The following is a 25,927-nucleotide window of genomic DNA, read 5'->3' as shown; positions in this document are numbered from 1 at the left end:
GTGTGGGCTAAATGCTCTGTTGGACACCTCATGTCACAAATGGCTACCATGGACTAAGCAGGTGGGGGGCAATATTTATAGAATTATCTTCAGGTAGAAATGTTGTTACAGAAAAAGCCATCCAAAATTACAAAGTGTAGAAGAAAGAGTCCCCAGGTGACCACTGCCTCATCCAGCATGGTAATGGGATGTTTTGCCTCCCCTCAATACTTACATTTCTACTTAAATAATTATTCCAAAACCAGGATGCTGCCCTACAGAAAACTACTTGAATTTTCTTCCATCTTATTTTCTATGCTAGGTGTGGTTGCAGCTCCTCTTACTACACCACTTTCCCAAGTCCACCTTGCTGATGCTGGTACCGGCAGCTTCAGATCAGAGATTTCACATATGAAGAACGCACAACTCAGTTTTTCAAGAATCACATCCACACACTTGTCTTGCAGTAAAAACAGTACCAGAAGACTTTTTTCTCCTGTTGCGCAAGTTTATTTGCGCAACACATGCCATCTCCCCTCTTCAAAGTGCAAATCTAAGTTCATCGTGTGCTACACGGCTGTGCTTTTAACATTTAATATACTGCAGCATTGAGAAAAGAAAGAATCCACAAATGCCGCAGCTTAGAAGAAAAAAAACCCCACCCAAGGACACAAAATAAGGAACAGCGACAGGTCCATCTGCCCCAACAACAATAATAGCGGGTGTTAGCGGGACATGCTACCGCAACCCAAATAAACCCAGCCAGAGCTGTCTGAGCAGAGCGAACCGGCGGGACATGGGACTCCGCCTGCACAAAGTGACCGGAGGGGCGTGGGGGGCACGGCCACCCTCCCCCTCCCCGGGAGGGCAGAGGCCGCGCACGGCAGCCCAGGGAGGCAGCCAGGGAGCGGCGGCCCAGCCCGTCACCACCAAGCCCACCCTACCCCCGGCAGGCCGCCCCCTCCCCTCCCCGGGGAGCTTCGCGGGGCAGCGGCTGAGAGGACCCAGCGCCCAGGCTCGCCCCCGGCCCGGGCAGCGGGGCCGCAGAGCGGCACCCGGCACAAGATGGCTGCGCGGGGCCGGGCGGGGGGGTCGGGGCCCAACACGAGGGTGGTATCACCCGCCGCCTCCCCCCGCGGCGCCCTCTCCGCGGCAGGAGGGCCCGGAGCCGCCGCAACGCCGGGAAGCCGCAGCTGGCGCCGCCCGGATGCGGGGCGGCGGGAGGCGCAAGCGGTTCCTGTAGGTGAAAGGTCGGGGGGCGCGGAGCCGCCCGCGGGACGCGCCGAGGCCTGAGGCGGGACGGGCGGCGCCCCACGCCGCGCTCCGCAGGGCCTGGGCGGGCCGGCAGCCGCGCACGGATAGAGCGGGGCCACCACCCGCGCCGTGGTCCAGCCGCTGCCGGGAAGTCGCTCACCTGGCGGGCCCGGTGGCCTCTCCGGCGGGTTTATTTGTCGGCAGCGGCTCCGGCTCCCGGAGGTCAGAGTTCGCGACCCCGCCCCCTCCGCTCGGCCCGGCCCCGCCCCGACGCGGCGGCTGCGCCTGCGCTCCGGACCGGCCGCCGGGCCCGCCGGGGAGGGGTCGCGCCGGGCGGGGCGGGGCTCGCCTCACCCTCCCTGCCCTTCCGGGGGCCGTTAACGGCGCCCGAGGGCGGGGTGGTGATGGCGGTCCTTTGTCCGCACCGGCGGGCGCTGGCGCTGCCGCCACCGCGCGTAGGCCGCGGAGAGCACCGGGAGCTGAGGTGCCGCGGGCAGGTGGCAGCGGGCCAGGCCCTGACACAAGCGCTGCTCGGGAGGGGCCGCCTGATGCGAAGCTCCCTCACAGGTGGGGAGACAGTGGCTCTGCCCCGGGTCGTTCTGCCAGCCCCGAGGGCATGGTCGGGAGACCTCGAGTCTGCAGATCCCCACCGCCGTTCTCTGCAAGGAAACAGGAATATCTCAGTTTTCAGCAGCACGGGTGCAAAGCTTTTGGGTAGCTCAGTGCGGTCTTTCCACTGAGGCATGGACCTGTTGGAGAGGGGCCAGAGGAGGCCACAGAAATGATCAGAGGGCTGGAACAGCTTTCCTGTGAGGACAGGCTGAGAGAGTTGGGGGTTGTTCAACCTGGAGAAGGCTCCATAGAGACCTGATTGCAGCCTTTCAGTACTTACGAGGGGCCGATAAGAAAGATAGGGAGACTTTTTAACAAGGCCTATTGTGATAGGAAAAGGGGTAATGGTTTTATACTACAGGAAGGGAGATTCAGACCAGACATGAGGAAGAAATTTTTTCCAATGGGGGTGGTAAAACACTGGCACAGGCTGCCCAGGGAGGTGGTAGATGCCCCATTCCTGGAGACATTCAAGGCCAGGCTGGATGGGGCTCTGAGCAACCTGATCTAGTTGAAGATGTCCCTGCTCATTGCAGAGGGGGGGGCTCGATTAGGTGAGCTTTGAAGGTCCCTTCCAAACTAAGATTCTGTGAGGCAAATATATAGATGAGACTTACAGATTTGTTTTGAAACGTTCAACAAGATGGAGACATAAACAGCTTCATCACACTGCGTTGTGCTCGCAATGGTTGTGGCAGCTCAACCAGCAATGTTGGAAAGAGCTGTCTTTATCTGCCAGCATGGCAGCAGCAAATTACTTCATTAAATGTCACAACTTCCCTGAACAGGGCTTGGCCTGGCTGCTAATTAGTGTGCTCCAGGCTAGGGTAGGGCTCCCAAAAAAGTGTAAAGGGAACAACTTAACTGCTGTTCTGGTTACATTTGTTTGTGCTAAAGTTGTGTTAGCTAATTATGTAGTCTATGCTGATTATTTTCTTGACCTTGAGTTTAGTAAGAGTTGTATACCTTAAATATGTCCCTTTTCCCCACCTGTTCAATTAAGATTGTATAGCTGGAGTTAGAAATCAGCAGAAACTTCAAGATCATGTAGGCCACTGGGGCTGTACACGCAATTTCATTATCTGAAATTTGTTTAGACCATTTAATGCAATTTCTACTGAATCAGATGATATGAGCATCAACATCTGAGAAGCAGAGATATGGAAGAAACCCCCGAAGAATACAAGCAATTTATGTGTTAACAGTAATAAAATCATTCATGCTTTTATCTTGCCAATTCCTTTCCTGCTTTTCTTCCCACTCCAGTCCCACAGCTGCACTTGCATCTCGTTACCATCACTCAAGATCACTAGTTCACTTAGTACTTGCAAGCATCATATTTTGCTTTTTGATCAGACACATTCCCAAAATCCAAATGCAAATGAACCTTATGAAGAATTTTTAAATTGGAGCAATTAACTTGCTAAGCGTTTCCTGAAAGCATGGAATGTTACAGCACTCCGAGTTTACAGTACTTGTCACTTCCCAAACTAGCCTGAGCTGCACATCCACTTTCTAAATGAAGGAGCTTATTGCAGTTTAATTTAACAAATACCATGGAATTTGCACCAAGGCTTATTTCAGGCAAGTATTCTGATACCTCAATAGAGCAGAAATGTCACTTTAACCAATAAAACATGTTTTGATTTTTTTCTTTAGCAAGTGACCCAGTTCATACTTGATCTGTATTACAAACACACATCCATGTAGCTGTTTCAGCCAGGATTACAAGAGACATATCCCTATCAAAAATATAGAGAGAAGCAACAGCCTTTTTGCTGTTACTGCAAGTTATCAAAAAACTGCTTTCAAATATCTGCCAGAGAAGTACAAGGAGGCAGCGTAACTAACGTGACAGGCAATTCTCTCCCTCACAGGCCCCACAAAAATACTGAGACTAACAGAAACTGCGATTCAGGCGTACTTCAGTAGACACAGCAGAACTGGGCTTTGCAAAAGGAGTGATTAATCTACCACCCTTCATTTGACCTTCACACACTCCTTCAGTTCTTCAGAATGATGGCTTCTTTGCCATGGGTATGTCTATCCGTAACAATGTGCTAAAGAATTTCTTTTTAAAAAATGAGGTTGAAAATCAGATGCAGTAACCATTAAGAAGAGTAGGTTGGTGGGATTACTTTCTTTTTCAAAAGAGTAACAGGACCACATCACTGGGATAGGTAAATTCACGTTTGTGGCTGAAGAGGGGGGAAGATGAGTAAGAATCCTACATTCTCACAAAAATAAGACACTGGCATGGGGTGCCTAATTCATTCCTGGGCTGATCAAGCTCAGAAGGGCTGTCATTTCCCAGGGCTGGGAGGTGGCTTCAGGAGATAAAACCCCACTGGTTGGTGTCCTATACGTGGGACTTGATCGGGAGCAATTTTTTCGATTGTTGCACTTTGCAAACTGCGTTCCAGCACAGGCTCCACACCCAGTTATGGAAGGGCTTTATAGAAAAGAAATATCAAGAACTTCTGAAGGCTGGGGATGAGGGAACAGAAGGTGAAGAACTGGACAGCAAGAGGCAGCTAAGGAAAGATGGGACGTCAGGAAGATGGAAGTAATTTTTGTGGAAAAGACACCAGTTTTGGTAAAGAGAGTGTGTAGTGTCTTGGTTGACATAAGCATGACAATTCACTTAAATCTGTTTCAGGTGGTCAGATCCAGCAGCGGTGTCAGTCTGTGCCTTTTCAGGCAGTTTTCTGTTCATAAGAGCAGAACAGCAGGAATTTTAAAGCAAGACTGATGTGCAGGATAATTACGGCAAATTCTGCTGTTTGAAAATCAATGAATACACAAATGACATCATAAATAAAAAGCTGAAAATGTAAAAATAATTGTGCAGACTCGACTAATGTGAATTTATTTATACAAAAATGATACATATCCACAGAAATATTTACAACAACTTTAAACTGTTTTCATTTACAAAATAAAGATTCTATTCTTTTATTTAGTCAGGACATTTTAGGACTGCTCCAAATAAAAGTCTCTTTAGATGGTAAATACAGGAGACAGCAGTTATGGCAAACAAATGCATTGAATGTATCTTTACAAACATCTCTTTATGTTATGATGTAATATACATAATCAAGTAATCAAGTTTCCACAAACAAAAAACATTTAGTAAAATGTGTTCTGTAGCTGCTCAGCTTTCCATTTGTTTTAAGTCCTTTGGGCATAAAAATAGTTTTAAGTTAAAGAGAATTCAGGATCCTAGAACCTTTCATTTATTCAAGAATAAAGATGCTAGAATTAATATTCAATGCTAATGTTTGTCTCATACTCTACTAACCAATCTTAAATTAATTATTAACTATAGATTTTTATAAAAGGAGGTAGCCAGGTGTTTAAAAACTTCTGATCATATTTTAGTGTTTAGTTAAATCAAAAAGTGAATATTTTTGATGGTAATGAATCCAAATGGGAGGTGAGCTGAGAAACAGGGTAAGTTTGGAAAGCAACCATCTGAAAATGTTATGAATCTGAAAATGTTATGAAAATGCCAATGTTGTGGGTTCTTCTTATGACACAAAACACTAGTGCTGGAGAAAAAGAGATATTCAAACGTGTTTACAAGGACAATTAATTTCACACAGTATTAGACTGCGATATGCGTGCTATTGTTTTTAAGGCTCTCTTCTAAGCTATTTCTGTCACAGAAAGATTTTTTTTTGCTTGATCAACTAACTACTTCTGGAAGAAGTCCTTTGATTTTTACAGAACACTTTAAACTGTTTTCTCACTCTGCACCAAATCCTTGAGAGGTAGTTTGACGCCACACACGAGGCAGAACTTGGGCACCTTATTCAATATGTGTTTTGACTTTATTGCTCTGTTTTGCAGCAGGGAGATCAGTATCAAACCATAAATTGAAATGAAATTAGCTTGCTCCTAGCCAAATTTGATTCATTTGCTGGTTCATGGCCTTCTATCTTAGTGTGCAGGCCCTATAAAATATTAAGGAGCTCTTCCCATACGGGAAGAGCCACATCCCATCTATATTACATCGGTATCAGTTTTGTTCTGGATACAGTAAAAACCATGTCAGAAATCACCCTGAAGAGACATGCTAGTAGCTTACGTGGCTTCAGTCAGCAGCTGGTTTTAAAAATTAAGTAAAAGCCCTTTCTATATAACAAGAGAAAAATATTCATTTATCCTATTTGTATTAAAATAGAAAGAGAATAAAGGCTTTGATCAGACTCTGGTCACATCTCCAGCATTCATGAGGGAAACCAGATCTACAGTCTCAAGTCCCTGATTTGGAAAGGTGTACTCTACTGAAATGCTTGAAGTCAATGAAATTACTTGTATAAATATTAAGCACTAAGCTTCCAAGCCTGCTAGTAACTTAATAGAAGCTCTGGAGAATCAAGCTTCTTCAGAGCTGTGTTAGTATCTTAGACCTGATCTTGAGGTATTTGAGGGAATAAGAGAATTTTGATTTGCATTTTCATCCTTGGTGTTTCTATAATGACTAAACTACCATCTATTCTCTTTCCTTTTTGAGGCCATAGAAAAATTATTAACATGGGTTCAAACTATTACTTAAAAATGAATTGCTCTTAATTCTGTTACTACAACTAGCTTGATTCAGAGAACTACTGAAAAGTGTTTCATACAGTAAAATTAACTGGCTACATCTGCATCGCATTTGACATAAAAATGGCTTCCTTTCATGTGTTTTTCATAGTTCTAGTTCCATTTATGCTATTACAGTGTTAAAAATTTTTCAAGAGTTAAATAAATGCACCGGAATCATCAGTAAGTATTTCCTAATGAGGTATACTGACAATTTTCTTAAAGAAAAAAACCCAAACACCTGAAACTGAATTGTGTTTTAAAGTGTCATGCAGAACAAATAATAGTGTGTAAACAAAAGGTATTTCAAAGAATGGCATATATTTCAATGCCACCTGCACTAAAAAAAACCCTGGGTTTTCTTGGTACGGCACAATTCCAGTTAAAACATAATATTTAAATATACAATAGTTTAAAATTTTGGGAGAGGGGTGCATAAATTCATTTAACGTTCTTTGAACAATAGTTTATACAGTGTTTCATACTGCATACAGAACTCATTTGCCACAAAGTTTTGAAACAAATATGATATTTCTTCTTTTCCCTGTATACCAGAAATGTATTTTCCACTCTGCTTTAAATTACTACTGGAAACATAAAATATATGCTGCAATGATTTGAAGATAACTCATTTAGTCTCTTTGGCATTTGTAGTACTGTAAAAACTCTAGTGTCTTATCTCTGTAATTGCAAAGTCTGTTTTAAAATATCTTTCCTTTTTTTTTTTTTTTCTTTTAAATAATTGAACTGTACTTTCCAATTGATTCTATGATACAGAATTTGTTGTACTATTTTAATGTACTGGTGAGCAAGATTTCAACTGCCTTTCAAGGAAAGGAGCAGCAATATTATGTAACTTCTCATAAAGGAGTTTACATAGCCAACAAAGATGCAAAACCTTTGAAATTCCTATTCTGATCTGTTCTTGCTAAATTGCAAACTGAGAATCATCAACTCAAGACCTATACACATGAGGAACTGTACAACTGCAACAGATTTTTTTGTTTGTTTTTTTTTAAAAAGCACAAACTTGAGGAATATGTTGACCAACCACCTGCCATTGTGAAGACATGGGCACTTAGGACCTCAATGCAGACCTCACAAATAATTCTGACCATTAAAGTAAACATTGGAATTTAATAAATAACACATTTTATAGCAACACAGAAATACATACAATTCTTTAGAAAAATATTACCTCACACTAAAAATGCAACTGCTCCTAATCCTGACAAATATACAATTTTGTGTAGATTGAGACGGCAGGATTCCATTTCTTTGAACAGCCGCTGTACTCTGTTTCACCACCATCCTTGGACATTTTCTTTCAGACTTGCAGACATGATACTGACACTGCTATAAGATGGTGCCTTCTTGAAAAGCTTCTATCCACCTATTAGAAAATTAAACACTGTTAGGAAGTTGCTGGTAAAAGTACAAATCACACTGCTCACTATCTACAAATTCACAGAAGAAGTAACATTGTACTTCCATTACCAATTGGTCTGTTAGTGCAAATGCCAGAAATCTATCCAACCATACAAAGCTTGCTAGAGAGGTATTATGTATCAGTGCAAGGCCAGATAATAGAAACTTTTTTCCATACTTCTTCCATCCCGAAGTTACATGTGTAAAGAACAAGCGAAGCTGGGGAATCAAATGCTCAAAAAGTAGAAAATGCCAAGGTTCTGCCAACTTTAATAACATGAGAGCATACCTTTTTTTAAGAAAAAAATACAATATTCCCTTCACTGTAAACATGACCTGTGATGAATCAGGACACTACAATAACTGAGGCAGCCACCTGCATAACCCAAACCCGTGGCTTTTGCAGCCGGAACAGGGGTCTTGGTGAACAATGAGCCAACAGTGTGTCCTGGCAGCCAAGAGGGCCACCGATGTCCTGGGGTGCATCAAGCACAGCATTGCCAGCTGGGCCAGGGGGTGATTGTTGCCCTCTGCTCTACACTGGTGCGGCCTCACCTGGAGCACTGGGTGCAGTTCTGAGTGCCACAGGATAAAAAGGATATAAAGCTACTGGAAGAGGGCTATGAAGTCAGGGAAGGTTTTGAGGAAAAGTGGTATGAGAAGCGGCTAAAGTCACTCGGTTTGTTCTGCCTGGAGAAGAGAAGACTGAGGGGAGACCTCATCATGGTCTACAGCTTCCTCACAAGGGGAGGAGGAGGGGCAGGCGCCAGACTCTTCTCTTTAGCGACCAGTGCCAGAACACAAGGGAATGGCAGGAAGATGTGCCAGGGGAGGTTTAGGTTGGACATTAGGAAAAGGTTCTTCATCCAGAGGGTGGTGGAGCACAGGAACAGGCTCCTCAGGGAGGTGTCACGGCCCCAAGCCTGACAGTGTTCAAGAAGAGACTGGACAACGCCCTCAGACACATGGTGTGAACTGTGGGGTTGTCACGTGCAGGGACGGGAGTTGGACTTGGTGATCCCTGTGCGTCCCTTCCAACTCAGGATATTCTATGATTCTATGACTAGTGGGGCTGAAGGAAAGGCGGCACAGGGCATGTGGGATGGGGTGCAGGAATGGTGCTGTTGCATGATGACATGACTCCTCCTGTATTCACACACGCAACGTGTGCTACTACTGAATCACATATTAACAGACAGCCTCACATTGTACCTGTGAAAATACAAGTATATGTAAAGGGGGGGCAAAGTCCCAAACAGCTGATCCAAGGTGTCTGAAACTGGAAATTCAAAGTTAATATTCAAATACCTTTACTCCCAATAGCTGTGGTTTCTGCTTCCATTTGGCTGTGAGGGTGATAAATATCCTCACCTTCTCAAGAATGCTGCAGAGATTAATGTTTCTGAAGCACTCTGATGCTACACTGACAAATACAGTAAAAAAAATTAATAATTCTGTGTTCCTAGTGAGTGCTGAACTGTGTGCGTGTAAAGTTAAGGGCCCACATGCTAATGATTTTTTTTCCCAAGTGAAAATCTTACAATAACTGAATAAGACAAAGATTGTAAAATTATCTTTATCATGGAAATTCAACTCTGTTTTAATATTCACAGAGTATCTGAGTCACAAATGTTGTCTCTTCCTTGCCCTGAGTGTTTAGCTTAGTAACTGTGTGCAGGTTCCTTGAATTCAAGCTGTTGATATGAACATACTCAGCATGTGTAAATGCCTGCAGACACAACTCAAACTTCTATCCCTTACTTTTTAGGGCTTACTGGATTTTCCATAGCCATATATTAATTAAAAATAACTACAATGGAATACAAATACAACAAATTCATAAGCAGCTTAAGCATTGAGCATAGTACTGGACTAACAAATTTAAGAGATCATAAAAAAGTAAACATCTGATAAATTTAATTACTGTACTTGCACAAATATATCTGAAATATTTGGCCCTAACAGGAGAAAGTAGTGTCCACTGATGCATACAGGTCAACAGCATGTTCTTTGTTTTTTCTTTTTATGCTATCAAGGCAGCATTTATCTGGAAGTTCAGCATAAGTCTCCTAAGGATATTAAATACTTGGAGAAAGCTTGCAATTTAAAGTCATTCATGTTATTCCTAGCCTCAGGAAAACAGAGTATGTCCAATTTCACGTTTTCCTACTGATGACAATATCCATTGTCTGAATAGGAAAACAAAGCTATTGAATGGCTTGGATTTTTTTTTTTAAATATGTAACACAAAGGAGAACACAGTAAAAACAAGAGAATACTATCTTAATTAACAATGAAACCTTTGTGTGCATCTGCAAGACAAAATACGCCCAAAATCAAATGAGAACTTCCATATTTTGTGTGTAGAGAAATGTCATTAAGCACATTCTCAGCTGTTCTAAATTTTCAGTAGCCCTGGGTACTTTGTTTTTGTTTAGAATATCTCTATTTGCACAAACCATACCTGCAGCCATTTGTATGCTTAAGTATTACTAATGGACTAGTTAGCACATAAAATATATTTTATTAATGTAAAATTCACTTGGGAAAACTGCAGTGAAACCAGTCAGATAAGCTAGGCATATAGGCAAGATAAATGTATGGCTTCTGTGGTAATTTCTGTAATAGTTTCTCCATGATTCACATAGTAAATATTTTCTACTGATTAACAATCAAGGTCATTGGTTATTTTATATAAAATGCACACAATACATAAATTGATAAATACGACTTCAGACTCAGACACATCAGCAGGACATGAAATGAAACAGCTTGTGTGAGTGTTCTTTGAATTCAGGCTTTTGGTCTGAATGTATCAAGCATGTCTATGTGCTCGTGCACATCTGCACACACACCTCAAACTTACGCCCTTTACTTTTTGGGGTTTGCTTTATAGTCACTGCCATAGAGGCATTAAAAATAACTAAACCTTACATCTGCAGGAAAAGGAACCCAACTGTCAGTAATTAACTCTTAAAATACATTTTCTGGCTTTCTCTAAAGGTAATATTCCATTTTGAGTTGAGCAGATGAGAGATAGAGTAATGAGCTAGGAAAAAGAAAGATTTCTTGTTTTATTTTGGATTTTTCCATTCTCCTGCATGCATTCTTTTGCAGAGGACAGACTGCTGCTCCATTTAAAGGATTTTACAAGTCCTAATGAAACCAGGACCTTGTGTTTAAGTAATTAAAAAGTTTTATTTACATATTATATAATAGGCATATTTGTACATATGCTTAATCTATTAATATTAATATTCATGACTTCTGAAACATTTTATAGAAATAAGTAACAAAGTAATTCAAATAGTTTCTTACTTTTGAGCTGAATGGGGATCATCTGCTTTGAATATGTAAAATAAAGTGTTTTTGTGCAGTAAATGGAACACTCTAGACTCTGAGTTTTCATCTTTGACTTCACTGACTGTGAATCCCAGTAAAGGCTGGCTCTCTAATGCTGCCACATCCTATTTTATGGGGAAAGAAAAAGCAAACAAGACAAAATTAGAGCTTGTAAGACATACTAAGCAATGCATTTATACTCTACTCATGCACCATACCATTGCAACAGATTATACAACTTGTTACAAATAGTCATGCACAAAATGCCCCTATTTTTAGTCTCCATGCACGAATCAAAGAACAGGAAATAACAAAACCTCGCAGACTTCAACATTGCTGTTCCTCTTTCTATTGTCCTGATAACATCTACCTTGTCTTTCACTGTATAGTCTCTTGTCTAGGAAAAAGTGGCAGGAGAAACTCAACCTTTTTACCTTCTCTTCATCTAACTTCAAAACCTGGCTAAAAAGGCAACCTTTTCCCTTCCTCATTCATCTCAATTACTTCCCTTTTTTATCCTCTTGTATTTTAATTAATAAATACAATGCACAGCATTTTAGGAAGGAAAACAAAAAGAAAATAAAAGGAAGTATCTTGATTCTCTGCAACCTCCAAAATATTGTTTTGTAACTAGGCAGGGTCCTGCCATGCTTCTGAATAGAAAAAATAAACAAAGAATGTACATGAACACTGACATACCAGACAAAGACTTTGGTAATTGCCTTTACATTAGAAACAAGAGTGTCTGATGAAAACAGCATTTCTTGGTATTGGAAAATGGTCAAGCAAGGCTTAGCAATCTGTTTTACTATCTAAAGTCTTTATACCACTAATAAGTGTTTTTTTACCACCAATCTTTATATCACTTGGAACAAATATAAGTATTTTAAATGGGGTTTCCTGGCTAAGGCCACACTGGAGCAACCATCATAACCTTCCCTTGAGATTCTTCAAGCAATGTCTCATCATGATGAAAAATAGTTTAAAGAAAACAGGAAAGAGTTAAACTTGTGATTATGAGCTGCAAACTGAAGCTACTCTGGAAGGATAATATCTCAGAGGAAGCCAAGCAAAAGAAAATAAGGTGACCATCACAGGCTAATATGGCTTTCTTTACAGTTACCAAAGTCTCCTTTGCCACTGCCAGAAGAAATACCATGCTCTAAAATATTTTACCCATCTTTGCAAAAGTAATTGTTTTGTACATAATTGCTGAAGATATTTTTAGAACTAGGGGTTTGTGGGGTTTTTTTTGTTTGTTTTTTCTCTATTTTTACTATTGCCAATGCTATGGTGGGAATAACATCACATTCTGGGCGTAATTCAGAAGTGGTAAAATAAAGGTTGGCACTACAGCAGGAACAACCCAGTAACAAATCTGAGCACAAACCAAGAAATAACTAGAGACTGGGGATGGTGTGGGGGTGAAGGAGGCTGAACTCTTCACACAGTCAGGATAGCTTGGGCCTTGGCATTTTTGAAGAAAGTGAGGGATGGCAGTACCTTTGAACAGATGCTCTGGATATTTTGCTCTTGAAATCTATTAGCAAACTATAACATGTAATAAAAAAAGCAAGCCCCAAGTTCTTCCAGTGCTACAAGACATCCACATATATTGCAAAACACTGTAAGATGCAATAAAACTACATCCTCAGCACACACTGGGATGTGCAGAGCTTATATATATTGGTTAGAGATTATTCCACACTGCAATAGGACTAGGCATTCTAAATAACAAAGCAAATGCCATTAGACAAGATGCATTTCTTATTTTCTACTGCAGCGCTGTATATTAAAGAATAACTCCAGGCTGACAGTTTGAGAAGTCAAGAGGTTTAGTTTTCTCATCTTCCAAGCATTAAAAATACCTTACAAAACTGCAGAACAACACACTGCAAGATGCTTTTACAATGTTGGCTTTGCCACTAGTCCAGTGCGATGCATCTAAAGAGACCCCCATGTATTCAACTGACTCAGGACATACCTACAACTGTGCAATGGTGTGTAGGGCAGAGATACTCAAAGCTAGGTCTGGAATCAGAAACAGCATAGCTCTATCAGCATATTAGGGTACCAAGCTCACCGGGCCTTTTCAAAATATTACATCGTAATCTGATCCATTACTGTAAGGTGATCTAATTTTATAGCTTGTTTCTAGATCATAACAATAAACAATCTAATTATAAATCCAGCATTATCATTGGATGTTTGATTTCTAATATGTAGGCTCTTACCTCACTAGCAGCATATGTGTATAGCACCTTATTTTTTATAACAAACCATAGGTGTTTCCATGGTTTCTTACTGCCCTTAGATCTGTGTAGGTAGCCACTCATCGTAGAGTCTTCTGTATTTGCTGAAACCTGAAGTGAAAAAAACCCCGACACCTAAGAGTTTTGCATCTGTCCAGGTTTTTGCCGTACAGCTTTTTTAGAACAGATCTCCAGAAACTTGTCCTGTCAAAGACTCAGAGTCTTACCTGATCTCGAGTTAATGTTGCTAAGTAACTCAGATGACTGAAAGAAAAATGATTTTGTCTGCCACCATCTACCTGGTCTGGAAGAGAGGTTACTGCAGACACTAAGGGTTGGAACTTAAATTGGATGCCACAGGACAAGAGAGGGCCGAAACACTGAGGACCACGTACAGCTGCAGAACACACATTCCTATATAAGAAGGAAAATTACTTCCTCCCATTCCCAAGACCTCCAGTGTAGGTAGGCAGAGTTTAGCTCTACCTTTCCTAATCATAAGCCAAGAGCTGAGCTGCTGTATCAGTCTCCCGATTGACTGTTGGTGCAGAGGTAAACCACAATTTCTTGAAACACACGGAAGCAAGAAAGAAATTACAATTCTGGCTATCCCTCTAAATCACAGTCTCAGAGGTATTTATACAGTTTATATTCAGCTTCATAGTTTAGGTCTATAAACTCTCTATAAACTCTCTATAAAACTAGGGCCCAAAGCACTGTTAGAGGTGAATTTCAACTTTTGATTCTACAGAAGATGGCTAAAATATGGAATGTTTTTTCATTCTTAATATTGATTGTATAATAGCAACAAATAATTACTTTTGACCAATAAAGCACTTACTTCTTTGAGGGCTGCAGGAATTTTTTTCTGCTTTCTTCCAGAGGGAATACTGTGTAATACTGTAGACAAGGCACTTGATGGAGATTTATGGTTGACTGGGGATCCGTTCTTAGGAGTGCACTGGTTATCTAAAATGCATGGGATGAATATATTGCTTTCATGTCACAGATGACTAAACACAGGCCTTCTTGGACTTATTTTCTAAGAAGCAGCCAATACCTTTATTCTGATTACAGTACTTCAGATTAACACATTAAATTCAGTGTTGAATTAACTTGTCAGTATTATCATCATCACCATGAGTTAGAATCTCCCAAATCATTTACAACTAAATGGATTGGTCTAGTTTGTTTTCAAAGCCTGTTTTTTTGATGTTGAATTACATTTGCCCATACACAGAGTGAAAATTCAACTCTTTTAAAACCACACCAGGTTTTAAGAGCATTCCTGTCTGTGCTTCACCTCTGTTCCACAACTCTGTCCTTTAATTCTCTACATCTGTTATGCCCTCAGCTTTTTTCAGTATGGATGCTGTAGGGGTCCTCTTCAGCATCATGCCAACACACACGCTGGAGATTCCCACTTCCAGAGAACATGGTGTCTTTCTCCACTGCCGCAGGCAGTTCCACCATCTCTCTTGGAAGACTTCTGCAACACTTCACTCCTTTAAAACACCCTTTTCTAGCAACATCTACCACTGCTTTACAGCCCAGCCTGCAAACAGTACTTCAGCAAGTCTACTTCTAGAGTTGTCCCTGAACACGAAATAGCGAGCAGAGCAGGTGAGTAATTGGGTTGCCAGCTGTACTGCACCTGCTCTGCAGCTCCTTTCCCAGCTACAAGCACCTGCAGTCACCTGCAGCACAGCAGCCTCTAGTGACCAAGGCAGTGACCTGCAGGTGGTCCAGGCAATCCACCTTCCCCACCATCTCAGGCTTCCATCACCACTTCAAGGGCTGTCAATGCTGCTTTCCACATGCCCATGAGCAATGTCACCCACAGCCATGGCTTGATTATTTCACCGGGGCATCATAAATTTCCTGATACCCTAGAGAGCTTGTGTCAAACCAGAGCCTCTACTGGAGGGAAGGGCAGCAAACTCAGTCCCTGCTTTTGGCTTGTTGGTGTATTTTATACTGGAGTATTTAGACAGAATTCAGAGCAAGTCTTGTGAGCTGGGACTGGAATCCCACCTCACTGGGAGGTGCCTCCATTGATATGACATTTGTTTCTGCATAAAGATATGAAGGTCCTTCAAAGAGATGAATTTCAGTTCTCTCAGGATGAAAAGGAAACTAACCCTGGGCCTCCTCTCTAAGCAAATGTTATTACTACCAGGCTATCTAAACCTTGCTTTCCAGCAGGCATCAACAGTACCATGTTCTCTGAAAGTGTTTCAATGAAAACAGCTCTAGCTGTGGTGTTTTACATTGAAATCCATGTTGCCATTGTGCAGTAGGCAACAGTGAGGGCTTTGCCTGCAGAACTGAGGTGCAGATATGCCAACTTCTTCAATTTCAGATGAGCCAAGGCTGGAGGTTGAGGAGACTCGGCTTCAGCAAGATGAAGGCCTGTGTCTTTACAGAGCCCCAGAACTATCTCAGCAACTTAGTTGGCAAAAATGAAGTTTACAGCCATACGAGTTACAGAGAGTAAAATACACAGGAAGCCACTGGGAGGTCGCGATAAGCTGCAAGGACTTTAATAAACATTTGTACCCCGTGATTAATGAAAAGGGATGTAACACTAGCTACCTCAAATAGAAAGCAGCATAAGCTACATGTCATTACCGCAGGGCAAATACATGCATGTTTTGGGAAAGAACAGCCAATGTACTGCAAACTCACTTCCTAGCTGACTTCACAAAAACTTTTTCGGGCTCTTACAACCTCAGATGCCAATTGCTTTTTGGGCACTAGGCGAATCAGGCACTTGGACCCAGCAGTAAAGACAAGGCACAAACACATTATACTATGTTAATGAGGGCCACAAAAATAAGGCAGACAGTTTGTGAAGATTTTCTTTACCTTGTTTCTGTAGCTCCCTGAAGCAATGATCACATACTCTTGCTGGCTGGTTTTTCATATAGTCTAAACCATGTTTATTTGATGAACAAGCTTGACAGACAATCTGGAAACAGATAAAGGCATTATTGTACGTGATGTACACCTGTAAATCACCAAATGCTCAAAGATGTTCACTTAAGCACTGTTAAGTCTGTAACAGAACCTGAAACAGGCACAATTTTACATAGAAAATGGTTTTAAGACCTTGGTTTTTCCCTGTGCACTTACATCCAACATTATGCTTTTTCCTCCTCTACTGATAAAAATTTAAATATAAAAAAATCACTGAATTACACAAGTCAATAAGCCAACATTAACAATCCGTGAAAAGCAGAATAAGCCTACTGTGTTACTGAACTGTTTAAATCATAAGATTTTAAATCATAAGATTTTAAATAAATAACTAAAAACAGTCATTGCTCTCTTAAGAATTTCTCCATAACACAGATGTCTCAACTACATTGAATTCTGTACTCTCACTTGATTAAAACAAGAAAAACAAAGGTTTATTAGATATACCTAAGTGTTAAATATAAAATAAGATTGGTACTGACTTTTAAAAAGTTCATTATTTATCTTACAAAAACTAGTACAGAAGGTATTTTATCTCATTTCAGCTAACATTCTTTGTTTGTACTATGTAAGTGCAGATGCAGAAGACAACCTTATATAGTACTCCACAATGCAAAATAAGAACCATGTAACAAGTTAAAAAGTTAAACACTGTCATAACACCTCACTCTAAAAAAAACCCTACCGAACAACCCCAACATGTTGATTTTAATCCATATAATTGTGTCATAGTACAATGCTCCCTTAAAAGAGTAGTTGTGGTATGATCAGGCTCCATCTGTATTTGTCACACAAGGAACCTGAGTGACTAATTAACGGAAACAGTAACCACAAAATTGCCCAACCTTTCCGCATGCCCTGCAGTGATGCCTTCTCCATGTCAATGTGAATTCGCTGGTGCAGATCATGCACATGGTGGCTCTAGTGTCCGGGATCCAGATTGGAGCCTTTGATCCCAGCGGACTATCCTCTTCCTGCTTCTCTGCATCTGCCTGAGGGAACATCGGCAGAACACCATTACATTCAGTGATGAGAAATACGGTTAATAATTATCAGTGATAACAGGATAACTATTTATGTTGAAAAGCCTTCTCTGATAAATTGTCATGGTCTTAAATGTTATCTGCTATTTCATCAGTGACCATTCTAATGCAAGCCTGATGACAGAGCTGCATTTAATTAGTTCAAAAGGGCTGTGTGACTTTCAAGCTTTAACAGACTATTTACATAATAAACAGCTATTTTAAAAAATATATTTTCATTTCATCTTTCTGTTTGCAATCTTAAAGAGAAAACTGAGAAAGCTGGTTTGGGGTGTTTTTTTAAGGAAATAATTTTTAATTTATGAAGTAGATAACATTATTAAATATCATTCTCTTCTATCATCTGCTCACTTATTATTTACCACTCCATTTTATTATTCATCATGGAATGCCTCTTTTTTCTCTAAACACCTCCAAAGAAACTTTATATTCAGAAAGGGAGCAAACCAACAATAATGGTGTGATATACCTCTTCAAGACTTTTGCTAGGATTAAATGTGATTCTCTTTTTTGTATATTCTTCAATTGACTTGGAGATAGCTTCTAACCACTCGTCTCTTTCTGTAGCAGAACTGTTGGAATTAAAAAAAAAATTATTAACATTTAAAACTAAGAAGCAAGCGTTAATTAGAATTCCATTAGTTTTATTACGCATTGACTTAACTCTCTTGCAATTTTAGGCCATCTCCGGTTCCTACTGAAACCGGCATTTTTTAACTGCCCACAAGGTTTCAGTTATTTGTGTTGATTAATACTAAAAAAGATTTCTTTGTCTGTTGTTACAATGTGGATTCCCTCCCTGCCTTTCCTCCTTCCAAAATAATGTGTGATTGTTTCAAGGTTGGTATGTCATTGCTTCCCCCTTCTCCCTGGCCCCTTGAATAGCTTGAGTAACACTGGTGTAAATGGTGCTCCCAGAACAAAGACATGGTCCCTCCCTCTCATAAGGGACTCCAAAATTTCATCAAGCCTTTTTTTCCCTCTCCCTCCCTCCCTCCTTGCTGTCTCAGGGTCCGGTTTGTTATACCCAAACCTGTGAAACCCCCAGCTTTTGTCAGAAAAAACACACTGTTTCTTCCCCAGCTTTGTGCTCCTGACTGCTCCTAACAGATCATGCTGCTTTGAAATAATTTTTTCCCAAAAAACTTTCCATTGGATTAGCTAACCCAAAGATATGAGCTTACTGTATTACCTTCCCGTAATATAAATACATACTGCTGCTACAAAGGGCAGCCTATATACTCCCTCTTAGCCACACAGGTCTTATTTTCGCCTTTGTGCCAGAACATGTATGGCTATGCAGTGGGCGTAAGTGCTGGACTGGAAAACAAATCATAGAATCATTTTGGTTGGAAGAGACCCTCAAGATCATTGAGTCAAACCATCGACTTGCCCTTCCCTTGGATCAATTTACCACCTGGGTTCCTCACACATGAACAACTTCTTGTGCCAGCACCATGGATGGTGCTTCGAGGAAGGAAGAAGCAGTTTTGCGGCAGAGGAACAGCCAGACTGCTCGCTTAAGACATCATGCCAGCTTAAACAGGGCTTCTAAAATTTAAATCACCATCTACTACCAACCTTCTTTTTTATTCCCCACTTCTTAAATAGTATCAAATAAATTTATTTAAACCAAGGAATTGAACATGATGAATATGTAAAAAGCCAAGTTAGGGAAGAGGAAAGCAATGATTTACCCAAGTTAGGTGTGCAACACCCATTATTTTTTAAAGGCTTTTCTGGTTGAATTTGGAAGCTTTGAGCATCTTTGAACCTTTAAAGAAACTACTTTGAGCTGGGGCTTTGAACTAGGTGAAATTGAGTGTCACATAGAATCAGAGAGGACAAATCTGGTAAGGTAAACAGAGGGGAAGCCTGTCAGGCATGCAGAAAAAGAAAGGATCTAGCGCACACAGCAAAAAATACGGAACAAAATGAGAGGAAATAAGATGAGCAGAGGCAAAGCAATGTATTATTGTCTGTTCCAACATCTCACACTCTGAGTGGAACATTTTGTTCAGTTTATTTACCTTTGCTTCCTCATCCGGAAAGAACAACTGGTCTGCATTAGCTACATAACATTCATAACTAATCAACTTCTTTGGCGTTTTCAAAATCTGGCTACACTTACTTGGGTTCCTAAAACTGTATTAAATAATTACATTTCAAGTTGTCCCCGTTTTTGGAGAATAAGCTGCTTGCACAATGAGCTACATGGCTCACACCCTAATATTTCGCTAGGGAGCCTGCACTTGGTTCGTTTGCTAGCGCTGGCCATTTGGATTGTTTACAATCCTTCAAAATTTAAGAGCAAAGGCGGTGCCACTGGCAACTGAATTGATGTAATGGTTTGCTGCAGCAAAACAGGCAGTATTTCTTCTGCTGTCACTCCCAGCCCTCCCCCACAGCTACACAGCCCCACCGCTTCCCTCCCTGCAGGAGCAGTGTTTGTTGCATCCTTCCAAAAGTAATTCTGTTTACTGAAATTGCAGGGGTTTAAATTTGTTTGGTGAAATTCCAGGGTTTTCTTAGAGTTTTCAATAAATTAAAAAAATAATAATTTTTAAAGATTTAATGAAACAGTAGAAAACTAAACAGACTGCAGCGAGTCCCAGCAATTGTTAGTACTGGCAGACGTGTGTGCTGGGGGCACCCGTTGCAGCTGCCCAATGGAGCTGAGCAGCTCAGTGGTCCCAGGAGGGCTCACAGTTCGTACCACTCTTGTCTCCAGGACCAGAGTCTCAGGGCACTTCTCCCAGCTCAGCTCATCTTGCATGAGCCATCCCCCTGTGTTAGGGGAGGCAATGCAGTCACGTCTGCCTGGGGTAGCTCTTCGCTTGCCCTACGGAGGGGGACATGGCCAGCTGGCCCCAGACCATCAGGCTGGCACGGCTGTTGTTTTCAGGACCAAAGCCTTATTTCTTCTGTACAGTGCTGTATCATGCAGATGTGCTCACTTGTTTCTCCGATTAAGGGATTTCTAGTACAATACTGCATTGTACCACATAAACCAATACACATTCCTACAGATATCCCAGGAAAACTGTAACTTCAACCCAAACTACATAAAGCAGAATACTAATGCCATCAGTAAAACTAAACCTGAAGTGACAAAGAGTCTTTTCCAGGCATTAATCTATACACCTATTATTAACTGGCTTACTTTTTATTACTAGCAATTTTTCAGCAGCCTAACTCTCTCCTCCCTGTCTCTGCCCCCAGGATCATTTCAGAATCTCTCCTTTTGTGTACATTCCACATAATGCTTATTTAAAAAAAAAAAAAAACACAGAAGTGAAATTTGTCTACAATGTCTGTAAGATTAATTTGAACAGTTTTGTAGTTGAGATTTTTAACCACATAGGAGCCAAGAAGCTGTTAGAATGAGGTATTATCGGAAGGAAGATGCAGTCTGTACTGACAAGATACCGATTCTCTTCACATCCAGGATATTTATCAACAGGAACAGTACATGGGGAAAAAACCATACGCAAGCACCTGTTGCTGGTAGTTTTTCAGTTGTTTCCCTCCTACCCAGGTCTCACTTATGGACATGTAACAAGCTAAAAACCATCATTTACACCTGGGGCCCTCAGCGTCTCCTTCATCCCAAGCAAATGCAACCTCTCTCTGTCACTGCTGTGTGACTCAGGGCTGTTGCACACACGTAGCTTCCAGCCAGTATAAAAATAACAGCTGAATGCTCTCCAAAAATGCAAGATCAACAACACTACAAAAGAGAGAGCAAATCGGAGCAGCTTTAGTTGGTAATGTGAGGGTAATTCCAGTAATTTCAAGGTCAAGACAAAAGCATGTCGCAAACTCTGCTCCATTTCATGAGAATGTTACATACAGGGGTTTTCACCTGTGGACCAGCATGTATTTCACAGGAGTTGCATTTAATCTACTATGTAATCCGTTCTTCAAAAAGACAAGTCTGTCCTGTTTTGGGGAAAACAGGCAGGTTGTATTTCAAGATGATAATATTTTCACAAGTTCTAATGATTTTTTACAATTTTTTGAACCAACTGAATTAGAAGTGAAATGCTGTTTCAGGTGAAGCAGAGATAAATCCACATTGCCTACTGCAATCCCATAAATATCTTCATGTATCTGTGCGACACCCAGTCACCAAAGCACCTCAGCAGCACAGACTTGCTCGTATTACACGGGAGCAGAATCGCACCCTAAACTGTGAAATGCATCTTTTTTTTCCCAGTGTGTAAAAAAACCATAAGAAACATTTAAATATGTTGAAAAAACAAAAACAAACCAACACAAAAATACTCCTTTCAAGTCTGTTGTTATAAATAACTACTGCTCAGACAATTGAGCTATTTCCTTTGGCTACTTTGACAAGTTTAACCTTAGTCTACCCCTCAGCTAGAGATACTCCTATCTTTGTGCAGACATCCTCATGTTGTTATTTACAAGGTCACACAAAAAGAAGCAGCCTGCCCTTGCTCAGCTTTGCTAAACAAAAGAGAAAACATGTCTTTCTTCATTGGTATTAGCACTGTCACAAACGTCAGAACATGTAAAACTCCAAGTCAAACACAGTAAAAACAACAATCCACAAAACCAGGTCTTTGCTAAAGGCATCTTAGTGAAGGCGGATCAGAGCCGGTCTGGTGTGCTGGCTGTGTATCCTTTTGTGTATCTCCTATGGAGAATCCATAATTTCAGGTTTACTGAAATGTTGAATTACATATAACTTGGACTTGATGATCCTTGCAGGTCCCTTCCAACTCAGGACATTCTATGATTCTATGATACTTTAGCCAGAAGACCAGGATGACTTCTTCCAATTTATATCAGTTACCAATAATAATGATATCAAAATGTATTGTGCTTCACATCCTGTCCTGTTAACACACTGATAGAGCATATCAGTAACTTCGGAAGAACAAAAAAGTACTGAAAAACAAAGTCTAAAATTAATTTAATTGAAACTATATTAATTCTTGTTCCTCTCAAGGAAAGGCAGTGAGAGGATAATATTTCTACTCAGTTTTTCTGAAGGTGTAGCTAAGCTGAAAAGGAGGAACCAAGCAAAAGTTTATTCCCCCTAATTAACAGTCAACTGTCTTGTGGACAGCAGAATCCCTACCAGCTGCAGCCTTAAGCCCAAATACCAGCCACATTTACTACAGCTTTTGTGCTTCTATCCATTGCTTCACAGTGGGCAGTCTTCACAAGCCAGGGTGAACTGTATTAGAGAATACAAATTCCTATGGTATCTGTGAAACTTATTACATGTGACCAGGCTTCCTTTCCACCAGCACCTTTAAAAACAAACTTCAATTTTCAAAATCAGATTTTGAATGTGAACAGAAGTAAATTAGAACAAAGCCTACCTCATTTCTAGAAACCCATCTGTCACTCCCTCTATTCTGTAGTTACTCAGCGAAGGGTAACTTTCCATTACATAAGTGCAAAACAAGCTATAAAAAGCTTATGTGACCTGTTTGAAATCACATGGTTTAAAAATCATTATTCATATTTAAGACTCACCTTGCTGAAAGAATGAAGGATCTCTCTACACTTTCAATGTTCAGTTCATTCTGATACGCTTCCTGGGTTGGCTTTTTAACCTTCAATTGAGAGAGAAAACTTTACATTGAAACTGAAATGCTACTTTTCTAGTTGTTTTAGTTTCAATTACTGTAAAATTTCTTACATATTTTTGAAGAAGGGGTACAATAGAGTGAGAAATCTCATAGACAGGAGATCACACACCAGTCTAGGGGGCCCAGCTATAGTAAAATTATGTGGTATTTCATTTCACTGTGGCCCCATACAAACACTGGAGATGTAGAGGGGAAGTAAGCTCAAGAGCTGTCAGACGCCTCGAGCTGTCCTTCAACATGCCCAGGCCCATTGCCTTGTAAACTTTGCCTGCAACAGGGCAAAAAAAGACACTGATGCTGCTGCAGGACAAGATGTAACCCAGGGGTGAGCCCCAAAACAGGTATCTGGCCCATAACCCAAGGGCTGGACTACCCTGCTGATCCTTCTGAGCTACCAAGTTACAAACAAAAAGAGGTTTAAAAGTTAAGAGTGGTTTTGAGCCACCACAAAACATGCACTGGCAGAAGAGATTTTGCAGCTGCGCTTGTGAAATCTTGGACCTGGGTGCCAGATGTGCACTGCAGCTGGACTGGGTGCTTTCCTCTGACAGGAGCAGAGACAAGCTACTTGATTCCCGAGGCAACAGTTTGTTGTTCCCATTAACTGTCACGTCAGAGACTGTGTCAATATATGGCGTGCAAGTCCCTTATCACTACCCAGAGGGGCTTAGGGCTCAACTTTGATGCTTTTCACAGACTCAGAAACAAAGGCCTTATTTTCCCTCATGCTTAGCAGATCTCTATAAACCATGGAGATTTGGTACACCAGAAGCTTATCAGGCAGAGATGCCTAATCTCTGGGTGTGGGCAATAAACAGCAGTTGCAAGACAAAAGTGAAGCTGTCTAAACAAAATACAAGGCAAAAAATAAGGACCCAGACTACTTCAGAGTAGAACAATACGTGATGAAATGCAGGTGAGATGATCCTGGGGCAACAGTTTTTTAGGGAAACGTAGACAGTGATCCCACAGGTCATACTATGCAAGAAACATTAAGCCTGCAGGATTGCTCTGGAACATAAGCATCTTTAATATCTCTTGTCAACAATAAACAGAGTTTATTAGCATTTTGAAAAATTGAAGGCCTGAGTTTGAACAGATTTGGAGAAAGACTCATTTTAACAAGTGACTCACCTTCATTCCAGCCAGTGACAGCATGTTGTTGAGTTTATACATCCCTGACTGAACTGGAGTAGTGTACAACAAGGCATCATTGAACTGTAATACAGAAGCAATTTGTAATGACTAAACTGTTTAGAGACAGATAATTTCAGATGCATTTTATTGGAAGTACAGAACTCATACGGCACAGATATCAACTGTCCCAGAAGGGAATCCTCTACTTCCTATTATTCCACTTAGAACCCAAGAAACATTTTCATGTATGAATTTAGACAACAATAGGTGTCTGTTTATATCCTCCTTGTGTAAATATACATTTGGCACATGAGTAAACACTGCACGGATGTCAAAAAACAGATGTAAAAAAGGACAAAAACATTTCTCCTGTACACAGCTATACTGTATAATGAACAACTTTAAAAGGATATGAGAATTAGCCATTCAAACAAAGCAAAAATTCCAGAAACTTTGAGATAGCAGAATTAAGATTAGTAATTTATGATTTTAAGGACAAACTTATCCATATGTACTATGTGAATTTTACCAGTTTAAATGGGCATTTACTGTTTATTTGCTGTCTAACCAGACTTGGCTTCATTCAGTGCACTTACTGAACAGCTATTTAGATTTCTTAATTTTTCTGTTTTGTTCAACACATGGATACAAACTTCATTTACTGCACATAAACACAGACCAGAAAACTGAATTGTCTAATAAGTTTTTGCTATGAGATTCTTTGCAAAATAACTAAATGTTTTATGAGCCTTACTAAAACTTCACAACATGAGCAATGGAAAAATCACTGCTAAAGTGTCTAAAGGTATAAACACTAGTCTAAAAGCCACCCCCCAAAACAAACAAACAAACACAACCAAACCCAACAAATGAACAAAGATAATCCAAACTAGAGACACTCAAATTAGCTACATCTGATTTGGGAAGTCCAAAGAAGATCAGATTTTTGAGAGTATTACCTAAACTGATATCATTTGCAGTTACCTCAGTGTTTTATACAATACAAAGTCATCTCTGGAGCATAAGACAGGCACTTGCAAGCTTAGAATATATACCCCATGACTGCCTAGGGAAATATTTATTTGTACTACAGTAACTAAAAGACAGATTTCAGCCAGGACTGTGGACAAATAATGCCACAAATCACACAGGGCAACAGTTGCTTTACTATATAAATAGAAGAGATAAACAAAAGGTTCAAGTGGAAACAGAAACTTCAGAGATGCACAGAAGTTCCAGAACAAAACAGCAGCAGAGGCAGGAAGGGAACCCAGCACTTCCCTTCCAGCCCAGTGCCCTGTGCAGGATGGAACAGCCTCGGGCAGGGGGAGGAGAGAAGGAAGAGGGAGGGAAAGGTGCAAGAGCAGCAGCGGAGTTGCAGGTTTTAAGATGTGGCATAGCTAAGTGGGATGGACTAACTGTTTTAGTTTTTGCACTAACAAGGATAACGCCTTCTCATAAAAGCGCTCAATTTTCAAATGAGCATTGTTCAAAACAGTACACTCTCGTGAGAAGCGGTTTTCTATTAAAATCGGTGCGTATGCAACAGATGATCTCTCTAAATTAGAACTGAGCAAGTAGAACAATTGGTCATTTTTTCCACTTCCTGAAGTTATTAGTTACTTATGTTTGCAGTGTAATGTTTCAGCCACTTAAAATTACACCGGTGTTACGCACACAG

The 25,927-nt window shown here is 40.7% G+C and overlaps 2 protein-coding genes across 7 annotated transcripts in view; both read right to left on the bottom strand.

Moving 5' to 3' along the window:
- Positions 1-1,530, bottom strand: part of NR2C1 (nuclear receptor subfamily 2 group C member 1) — a 59,491-nt gene extending 57,961 nt beyond the window's left edge. The window contains exon 1 of one of the 4 annotated variants that reach the window (XM_082061792.1): positions 1,394-1,530. Coding sequence is in view for 1 of the 4 variants with exons in the window: in XM_082061791.1 (XP_081917917.1) it covers positions 215-216 (2 nt within the window). In the remaining 3 variants the exon portion in view is untranslated. Of the gene's footprint in view, positions 1-214; positions 236-1,393 lie in introns of those variants that run through there. The other 3 variants (XM_082061795.1, XM_082061798.1, XM_082061791.1) reach the window with 3 other exon arrangements.
- A 3,158-nt stretch (positions 1,531-4,688) lies between these two features.
- The window catches only part of FGD6 (FYVE, RhoGEF and PH domain containing 6), a 72,041-nt gene continuing 50,802 nt past the window's right edge, over positions 4,689-25,927 (bottom strand). The window contains exons 13-21 of one of the 3 annotated variants that reach the window (XM_082051209.1): positions 24,244-24,327; positions 22,994-23,073; positions 17,949-18,051; positions 17,282-17,428; positions 16,326-16,428; positions 14,299-14,426; positions 13,440-13,568; positions 11,182-11,330; positions 4,689-7,828 (exon numbers count right to left, since the gene is read on the bottom strand). In XM_082051209.1, coding sequence (XP_081907335.1) covers positions 7,792-7,828; positions 11,182-11,330; positions 13,440-13,568; positions 14,299-14,426; positions 16,326-16,428; positions 17,282-17,428; positions 17,949-18,051; positions 22,994-23,073; positions 24,244-24,327 — 960 coding nt within the window. In that variant the 3' untranslated portion in view covers positions 4,689-7,791. Of the gene's footprint in view, positions 7,829-11,181; positions 11,331-13,189; positions 13,237-13,439; positions 13,569-14,298; positions 14,427-16,325; positions 16,429-17,281; positions 17,429-17,948; positions 18,052-22,993; positions 23,074-24,243; positions 24,328-25,927 lie in introns of those variants that run through there. The other 2 variants (XM_082051211.1, XM_082051210.1) reach the window with 2 other exon arrangements.

The sequence above is a fragment of the Streptopelia decaocto genome, assembly GCF_964273445.1.
Source record: "Streptopelia decaocto genome assembly, chromosome: 1".
In the NCBI taxonomy this organism is placed as follows: domain Eukaryota; kingdom Metazoa; phylum Chordata; class Aves; order Columbiformes; family Columbidae; genus Streptopelia; species Streptopelia decaocto.
Note: the sequence above shows the minus strand (reverse complement) of the source record. Positions and strands in the feature narration are given on the sequence as shown.